Source organism: Arachis stenosperma, chromosome 4, assembly GCF_014773155.1.
Source record: "Arachis stenosperma cultivar V10309 chromosome 4, arast.V10309.gnm1.PFL2, whole genome shotgun sequence".
Taxonomy (NCBI): domain Eukaryota; kingdom Viridiplantae; phylum Streptophyta; class Magnoliopsida; order Fabales; family Fabaceae; genus Arachis; species Arachis stenosperma.
Window position 1 is genome coordinate 46736468 of NC_080380.1, and position 9948 is coordinate 46746415.

Genomic DNA, 9948 nt, shown 5'->3' on the forward strand with positions numbered 1-9948 from the left:
TTACCCCCATTGAGTAATATTGATTATTTGAGAAAAAGCTATGCATAGACTCTTGGGGATGCACGTCGGGGGACAGTCTAAGGACAATTCAGACTTGTCGGGTTGGCTGGATAACCGACAAATGAGCCTCATCAGCCATAGGACAGGCATGCATCATATGCATTTGTATGCTTTGCTTGGGTTTGAACTTGTTTTGGTCTGCCTAATTGCTAAACTGTTCTTAACTGCTACTTGAACTATTTGCTGTAACTGCTACCTACTTGTGCTTTCCTTGTTTGTCTTGCTTGTGTTTGTCCTGGTGTGCTACATTTGAGAATGAACCTTTGTGTTGAATTAATGACTGTGTTGTTTGATTGTGTGGTTGGTTTCTGATTGAGATTTGCTTATGAGAAAGGAAAGACTTTGAATTTCTGAAAATGTTAAACACTGCCTCTTTGAAAAGGTTTTAAACGATTAGCTATTTGATTTTAGAAGTATTTATAAGACAATGATAATCACAGAATCTGAAAACAGTTTTCTTATTGAATATCTTCTTATGACAACTTTGAAACTCCATGGTGAGACCGTGTGGTTAGGTTCTCACCCCCTACAGCTTTACCTTTCCAGGAACCGGATGAAGAAGCGTTAAGAAGAGTTATACTGCGTTTGGTTGATATGTTGTTGTATTAATTAGAGTATTTTATTTTCTCGTCTTTGTTATTACAAATTTGTAAGAGGGACAGGAATTGTATGTTTTATATGTATATTATATTATGAGTTATTATGTAAGGAGTCTTGTATATGAATCTATGCCTGTTTGCTTTTTTTTTTATTAAGATAAAGTGTTTATTTTCCGGTTTTCAAGGAAATCAATGATACAGTGTCGAGTCACAAGCTTCTATTTTAGTATTTAGTATGTAAAGTAGTCGTAATACTCCTTGCTATCAGAGTAGCGCAGCCGGAAGCGTGACTTCTGATAGTGAGGGTGTTACAGATAGAATAGAATAAATCTGATTTTTATATAATAGAATAAATAGAATATATAAATAATAAAGATATTTTCTTAAATTAGTATAATTATGTATTATTTATTAAATATTAATTGTAATATTGTAATATGATTATATAAAGATATTTTTTTTAAAATAAATTTAGTTAGAGAAATATAAATTGATTATTAATAATCGGTGCCATTATCATATTATTATTATTATTATTATTATTATTATTATTATTATTATTATTATTATTATTATTATTATTAAAATAATTAAAAATATGTTTAATTGATAATTGATAAGTAGTTTAATAATGCATTAAATATTGATTTTATATAACTATAATAAATATATTTCTTAAATTAGTATAATTATGCATTATTTATTAAATATTAATTATAATATAATTATAATAAAAATTTTTTATAAAATAATTTAGAATAGAGAATAAAAAAGTTCATTTTGGAGGGAAAACAGAGTCATGAGAGATCGACACGTCACCTTCATTAGTTGGGAAAAAATCCAATTTTAGTATATTAAGTAGATATTTTAAATTGGTCACTAAAAAAACCAAAATATTAAAACATTATTCATTGAAAATAAAATTTTTAAAATTCTAAAACACTTTAATATTTAACTTTTTTTGTTAATAAATTTTAATAAAATAACTAACAATAATAATTATTAAATTATTTTTTTCATTCTTTCATAATTTTGTTAATAATAATATTCTAATTAATTTAGTAATAAATATTTTTTTATGAATGAAGTTATCTTTTTGATAAACATGAATGAACTTATCTATACATTAATTATTAAAAAACTATAATACTTTTTTAAACTAAACTCTTAATACACAAGATTTTTTTTTCCTAATTTGACTCTAAAAATTGTGTAAATCTGTGAAGTCAGAAGTGGGGGAGGCGGAGTGCGCAGGATAAGAATCGCAAATGAAAAAAAAATTAAAAAATTAAAACTCAACTCCACAAATTCTAGGGCTGTCAAACGGGTTAGCCCGGCCCATTTAGGCCCAGCCCATTAAGTCCATGGGTTAAACGGGCTGGCCCATTTAAACCCGCTTTATTCGCGGGTCAAAATTTTTAGCCCGGCCCATTTATAGTCAGCCCGATGGGTTAAACGGGCCAGCCCGTTTATCATTTTATATTGTTTTTTGAAAAATATTTTGACAAAAAATATCACTTTTAGGTCAAAAACCATTTAAAAAAATTTTTTTTAGTTGATGGGTCGGATTTTCGGGTCGGATCAGGAAAAATATTAGCTAAAAGTGTTACTTTTTTTAAAAAAAATGAAAAAAAAATTAAACGGGCCACCCGTTTAGCCCGCGGGCTAGCCCGTTTAACCCGTCATTTTTTTCGGATTAATCGGGCTCAGCCCGTTTAGCCTGAAATTTAAACGGGTTTAATTTTAGGGGCAAAGCCCGCCCATTTAAACGGATAAACGAGCTGGCCCGATGGGTTTAGCCCATTTTGACGGCCCTAACAAATTCTGTCCTCAAGAGTCAGCGCTTCCCACTCAAAAACACACACACATACCACTTGCTCTTTCTCTTTCTCCTTTTTCCTTTTTCCTTTTTCCTCTGCGTTTTAGATTCGGGAACTCATATTCAGACACATCCAACAACAACTCATTATCATATTCATCTCTCTCTCTCTCTCTCTCTCTCTCTCTCTCTCTCTCTCCAGTGTGTTATTATCGTCCCAATCCATCAACCTCACTGCCTTCATCTCGCATATCCAATAATGGAGGATCTTCCCCAAGGTTATCGTCCCAACGTTGGAGTCTGTCTCATCAACTCCCATAATCAGGTCCTCATCTGCCATCTCCCACTTCACTCCTTTTTTTTAACAATTCATGATAAATGCAGTGTTTTCTTATTTCCCTACCTTAGTTTTAGTATTTGATTTTTTATTTTGGTGTTTTAGATATTCTGGTTCTTAAGTCTTATATTCAGCTGGAATTTTTTTTCTTCTTATTTTTAGTTTATTGGATGTTCACTTGTTGTAATTTTTTTTCTTATAAGGAAAATTCTGATGCTATTTTGTTTATTATGGCTCACTCGTAAAGCATTCTTATATATCAATACTGTCTCAAATCCGAAACTTGGATATATTCGCCGACATAAATAAATATGCAACACAAGCGGGAATTTTTTATTTTTTATTTTTTCTTAGGCGTGCAGCATATTTGTCGTTTAGATATGGAAAATTTGGCTAGCATTTTATCTTAGTTTAATTCACTCCCTTGCTACTTTGTCATAATTGATTGTATTTTGGACCACTGATTCAAAAGGAGGAGGGGAAAAAATGCAATAATTTAATGAACTATACTGAGATCTCTGTTCTGTTTTGCAATTCATTCAGATTTTTGGTGATTGTGACATGTGGTATTTATCTAAGGTTATTTGAGCTTAACCGAAATGTTGCAGAATAACCGTCTGATAGCTTAGATTTCAGATCATATGCTATGATTTTTAGTTTGAATTTGTGTGTATAATTTAGAAATTTTATGAGTATGTTCTACAGTTTTTGAATCGGAGAATAACTATAATCATATTTTGCTCTGTGTGAGCAACATGACTAACAATTATCCCCCTTTTTTTCAATCAGATATTCGTAGCTTCAAGATTGAATGTTCCAGGAGCATGGCAAATGCCTCAGGTGAATTCACAAGTTCACTTTACGTGCTCAATTGTTTTGCCATTTTCCTCCTTTTCTTAGCATAAGTTTGAATTATTTACAAAGAATAAAGCCAAAAATTTAGATCAAGGAATTATATGGAAGGGATCCATTTGTTATGTTCATTGATTGAGTGGTAGAATTATTTATTTATTTATTTTTTATTTTGTCTTTCCTGCAAGATACCTACTTTGAAGTTAGAGATACATCAACAGTAAAGGCTTGTTCAGAGTGCAGGAGCTGAATTAATTTTCATGCCTGTTATATTATTAATTGTGCATTGTTCCAAGTCATTGCAGAAAAATGGATTATTAATTTTGTTGCCTGTTATATTATAGTTATTTCCTAGGTCTAGTATAGTATTAAAAGTTTCAGCTAAATCGGTTGCTCGTCTCTTTGGGATCTTAAATATCAGGGGGGAATTGAAGACGGTGAAGAGCCCAAATTGGCTGCCATTAGGGAGCTTCAAGAAGAAACTGGAATAGCTTCTGCTGAGATAATTGCTGAGGTTTGTGCAGAACATCACAAAAGAGTGATATACTGATACGTTACAAGATTCAGATGTATGTAAATTATGAACAATTTTATCATTTTGCATAAAAGAAACCAAGTTCTGAGAAGTAAGAAACTGGGGCAATGTTAAACATATTTAACAGAAGGATTTTACATCTTTGTAGATACATTATTTCAGAACTCTTGATCATATCTGAGAGATGAGTGGATGTTAATCTTTTCATACATTAGACTGAGCTTGCACTTTACATTTTCAGGTTCCGAAATGGTTGACTTATGATTTCCCTCCTCCTGTGAAGACTAAAGTCAACCGTCTCTGGGGTGGTGAATGGCATGGACAGGCACAAAAATGGTGCGTACTTGTGTGTTGGTGCGTTTCTATCTACTCATTGAAGTTTGTTTATTTGTGTATATAAAATACATTTCTATATGCTACTTTGATGCATTCATGTTTGGTAATTTGGTATAAAAAGTGTTTCGGAGACAATAGAAATCAGCCTAAATCAGTCCAAAAGTACTTTATTTTCTAGTTATTATTTACAGCTGAAATAAATGAGTAATATTAGATGTAATTATATATATATTACAGGTATGAAATTATGAATGTTAAGTTAACTAAGTTAAGTTTGAATTACTGTCTCTCTACTATTACCGATTTGGTATCTATCTAGGGAAGACATTGTAATACACAATAGACACATAAGGTTATCCATGGTAATCAATTTGTCAAATTATGCTTTAGACTAAGCTATTAAAGAAAGAGGTTTGTTATTGTTGCTAGTTTTGTTCACTTATGAGAAGCCTTGGTAGTATGAATATGGACATAACTTCTATTTGCTATAATGCATTTTTCTTCATTATTCATTTTGTGAGTTCAATTTCAAACTAATTAGCATGGGTCTTTTCTCATTGATGCTTATTACTTTTGAGAAAGCACACCAAAATTATGCTTCTTCTAATGAACATTTGATAGGTTTCTCATGCAACTAAGAGATGATGACATTGAAGTCAACTTAGCTACCGGTGAAGCAGACCCGGAATTTGCAGAGTGGAAATGGGCAAGCCCTGAAGAAGTGGTCGAGGAGGCTAGTTTCTTCTTCTTTTTCAAAATAAAATAAAATAAAATAAAATAAAATAAAATAGTGAGAATTTATTATCTCTCTCTCCAAGGATCTAATTTTTCTGCTAAATGATTAACAGGCAGTAGACTACAAGAGACCAACCTATGAAGAAGTTATGAGAACCTTCAAGCCTTACTTCCAAGGGAGTGCAATATCTGCCAAGTGCAAATCGGCAAAATGGTGAACGTTATGGATTCAAAATGTAGTTCAATCCATTTTTTTCACTAATTTTTACTTACTACTGAGTTTGGAATACCACTGCCATTATTTGTAAATGGATGCTAGGTAGAAACTGCTCATTAGGTGCTATCACTACTTGTAATAATAAAGATAAATAGATGTATAAGGTGTATGTGGCTATGTGCAAAAAGTTTACCTAGTTTTCTTTACTGAGAAGTTGATTGTGGTTTGTGGATGTGGTGTATAGAAATGTCAACTAAGTGGGAGGGGAAGCATATATGGTGCTGCAGAATAGATGAACAATATGATTAGTGAATGTTAGAGCGTTTTTTGGGAGCCTTTATTTTGTAAGACTGATTGCAGCTATTTGCTACTGAAAGAGAGATCATAATCCTGCTAGATAAGGCCAAAATTGGGAGCCAGATGAAATTAAAGAAACTAGGAAATTCTGTTGTGCCATGAAAGGCTCTCAGTTCTTGAGATTTGGTTTGGAATTTATAAAATGGTATTTTCAAAGTTTGTTATATTGTTTTTTGCTAGGCTGGGAATATTCTGTCAGTATTTTTTGGATAATTAGAATAGATTAGTAATAGCCAAATAAATAATAATTACGATGGACCTCTATAATGAATTATTTTAATTTATTTTTTAAAAATTTGGCTACGTAATTTATAACGATGGAGAGTTTTTCTATGATGCATGAGTTTTTTTTTTCTTCGTGATGCATGTAATATGGACATAGAATACGACACAATACATGATAATATATTAATTTTAAATTCTTATAAGATATCGAGATACAATACAATATTTAAAGTGGATATATAAGTTTGGTGTTTGACATTTTCTTCTCATTTTATGTCTACTACTATAATCTTGTTTTTAGGGTTACCTAAAACTGATTTTGGGCCTAAACGTGAGATCCAGGCTCCTTTTGAAGCATCGTTCGACTTGTGCTTATGCCGAGGTGTAGTCATCCGAGTTTCTCGTGTAGAAATGAGGGGTGGTACTTGCAAGAGACTCCGATGCTTAAGTTAGCAAGGGTTTTAGGCAGATTTTTAGTAGTTTAGAGCGTAAATTATATCCGAGGGGTGTGTATTTATAGTAGAGTTGTCGACCACCTTTGTTGGAGTAGTTCTACCTTTATTGATGGATAACCGTTCCCTTTATTTTGGAAGTTTGTTGAGATCATCTTTCTAGATGAAGTAGAGAGATTTTCGGAGGCAGTTACTTGCTTTAGGAAAGTAGAGCTAGGCTCCCTTGATGGTGTCCGACTTCTTCAAAGAGTTCAGGTAAGCGTGGAGACCAACCCTTTTGGATTGGGCCATTCATTCTTTAGTGGGTCTGGCTTTAAGCTTTGGGTTAGGGTATAAACTTTGCCCCTAGCTTTCATGTCGGGTACTTAACGTATTTTCAAAAAAATTTTTTGAGCGTTGCTGATTTTAAGGGAGAGCGAACGTTATGTGTAACACCCCAATTACCCTAAGCCTTACCTCTAGCCGCAAAGCAAAGCTTAATCAGAGGTTACGATAATCCTAAGGCTTATATATATATATATATATATATATATATATATATATATATAGAAGAAAATAATATAATCTAGAAGCTCGATGAAGGAATAAGCTCAAAGATAGAATTACAAAAGCGCGAAACGTTCACACGAAGCTAACGCACAAGATACAAGGTATAGATGCAAGAGAATAGATCATATATATATAGATATAACAGTAATATAATCATAGAGAACTAGCAGCAGCATGCGGAGTGTAGGCCGACAAGTTACAAATAGAAAAATACTGAGTTTTAGAATTAAAACAGCTTATACAACTTATTTCTCAAGTAAGCCTCTAAGGCCATAAAGTCTAAAACAAAAAAGGTGAGAGAAACTACTACAACAGAATAAAACAAAAATATGCCAGGGAGAAACCATACTCTGCTCTGTCACCATGTCAGCAATTTCACCGAGGTGAATTACGACCTGCATCTGAAAAACAACAACAAAATATGGAATGAGAACTAGAGGTTCTCAATATGGTAACAGTGCCTAATATGTAAGATGCAAGGCTCCGGGACGCCAAAGGCAATCCTAGAACTTCACATCAAACCAATATTCAAGCTTTGAACAAATATAATTAACGTAAACCTTAAATAATAAACACAGTTTTCAAACTTAAAGGATTCTAACTAATACTAATCACACCGCTGTATCCCACAGCCCTCGCCAACCTAACCTCCGTGCGATCCCATTGCCACCGCCTACCTAACTTTCTCAGCACCAGACAAACACAAGATAAATGCAAGCAAGTAAAACACAGATAGTATTCATTTACAGCAAGTAATTCAAGAAGCAAGTAGGCATGTTATACAATTAGGTATACTCAAGTAATCAAAGCAAACAAGCATATAGAAGATGCATATGATGAATGTCTATCCTATTGGCTCGTGATATCACCTGTCGGTCCGTAAATGCAAACCCGACACATCCTCCCGGATGTAGCCTTTTCTGCCACGCCAGAGATATAGTGCCCTGCGCACTCATGCAGCAACAATCGGCTACGCCTAAGATATAGTGCCCAGCACACTCATGCAGTAGGGAGTGTATTACGTCAGGGATATGGGCCCAGCACACTTCCTGTAGTAGAGAAGGAACCGACCACAAACAATTCATGCAGCAGAACAATCTGCTGTGCCCCCAACAGATCACCCTTCCCAACTTGTGCGTGTGCACAGGGCTGTGCGTACGCACAAGTTGTAAAACTTCCTTGGTGTGTACATGCGCACAAGGCTGTGCGTACGCACATACAAGAAATCACAAAATTCTACAACTTTGCAGAATTTCAGATTTCGACACCAATCTTTGAATGATCATAACTTCCTCTACAAAAATCCAAATTTTACAAACTTTATATTGATTCGAAGAGTTTTCAATAAGCTTTAATTTTAAACCAGTTTCAACAGATTTTGAAAACTGAGGCACAAGTTATGATCCATCAAAGTTCACCTAAAAACCAATTTTTACCAAAAGCACCAAAACTCAAAGTTAACCAACTCTCAATCCAAAAACCAACTCAAACACTTTTCAACCATACCAAAGCAACCCAAAACTCATACCAAATAGTACTTCAACCATTTCTCAATCACACAACCTTCTAAACCGTTCAACAATTCTAAATCTAACCTAATCCACATTTTCCATTTTTCCTTTAACCTTATCAACATCAACAAATCCCATCAATCATTAACAATCCTAAAAAATCATCATTACCCAATTCCCACATCATACTCTAACACCATCATTTACCATAATCAACACAACTCATCAATAATCATCAACAATACCAACAACTCTCAACAACCTTAACAAATATCAACATTCATCCTCAATTTCCTCAACATCAACAACCATCATAACACTCATAATCAATATCAACCATCAACAATATGAACAATCACTATGAATCCTCATAAATTTCAATAATCATCAATCCCTAATCAATAATAATTAAATCACACATTCATCATCAACCCTCATCATCATTAAATACCAACAATCATCATCAAACTCATATACTCCTCATACCAAAACTCCATATCATCATCACTATCATACAAGTTACCCCCAAACATCAAAATCACATACAATTAAACATACGCCCAAAACATTCAATCCTATCTTAAGGTCAACTAGCTTAAGTTTCTAGAAACATTACATATTACATAGAGGAAACCGAAATCGTACCTTGGCCGATTCCCAATATGCTCAAACACCAAACTTGATTCCAATCAAGCTTCCACCAAGCTCCAAACCATCAAAGCCAAACCAAAAGCCACCACCAACTCCAAAAACAAGCTTCATACATACAACATAACCATACATCAACAACTAAAGCTCATACTGTACCAAACCACAAGGATAAAGAGTTTCCTTACCTTATCCAACAAGATTAGGGGTAAAATCCAACAATTACCCGCTCCTAGAGTTCACCTAAACAACCAAAATCACAAAATTTGCTCAAAAACAAACCCAAAATGCGCAAAAATCTAGGGCACAAAACTGGGACTTGAGCTTCAAGTTCCTACCAGGTATGCTCAAATAGAAACGTAAAGCTTGACGAGAGCTTCACGTGGCTGCAAACGGCTCGTCAATCGAAACTCCGTAGCTCAAGTTATGGCTCCCAGAAGGTGGAGTTGAATAGTAACACCACCCCTTCTCCTCTCTTCTCTAAAACCGTGGCTGTAACACCCTAATTAGCCTAATCTTTATCTCGCATCATAAAGCAAAGGTTAATGAAGGTTACGACAGTTCTAGGCTTATACATATATTATATAGAACAAACTAATAATATCTGGAAGCCTGATGAAAGGTGTAGCTCAAAAATAGGATTTGAAAAGCGCAAAACGTACTATCGAAATTACTAACTTAAGGCACAAGAAACAGATGTAATATAACAAAATGTA

The 9948-nt window shown here is 33.8% G+C and overlaps 1 protein-coding gene across 2 annotated transcripts; it reads left to right on the forward strand.

The window, feature by feature from the left end:
• The first annotated feature begins 2531 nt into the window (after positions 1-2531).
• Positions 2532-5703, forward strand: LOC130973566 (nudix hydrolase 25-like). Of its 2 annotated transcripts, none has more exons than XM_057898159.1 (6): positions 2532-2803; positions 3605-3655; positions 4089-4181; positions 4444-4556; positions 5160-5275; positions 5391-5703. In XM_057898159.1, exons 1-6 carry the CDS (start codon positions 2738-2740, stop codon positions 5489-5491), a joined length of 540 nt encoding a protein of 179 aa, XP_057754142.1. In that variant the 5' UTR covers positions 2532-2737; the 3' UTR covers positions 5492-5703. The 2 variants fall into 2 exon arrangements, with proteins under 2 accessions (XP_057754142.1, XP_057754143.1); XM_057898160.1 differs by having other exon boundaries at positions 4444-4538.
• The last annotated feature ends 4245 nt before the right edge of the window (positions 5704-9948 follow it).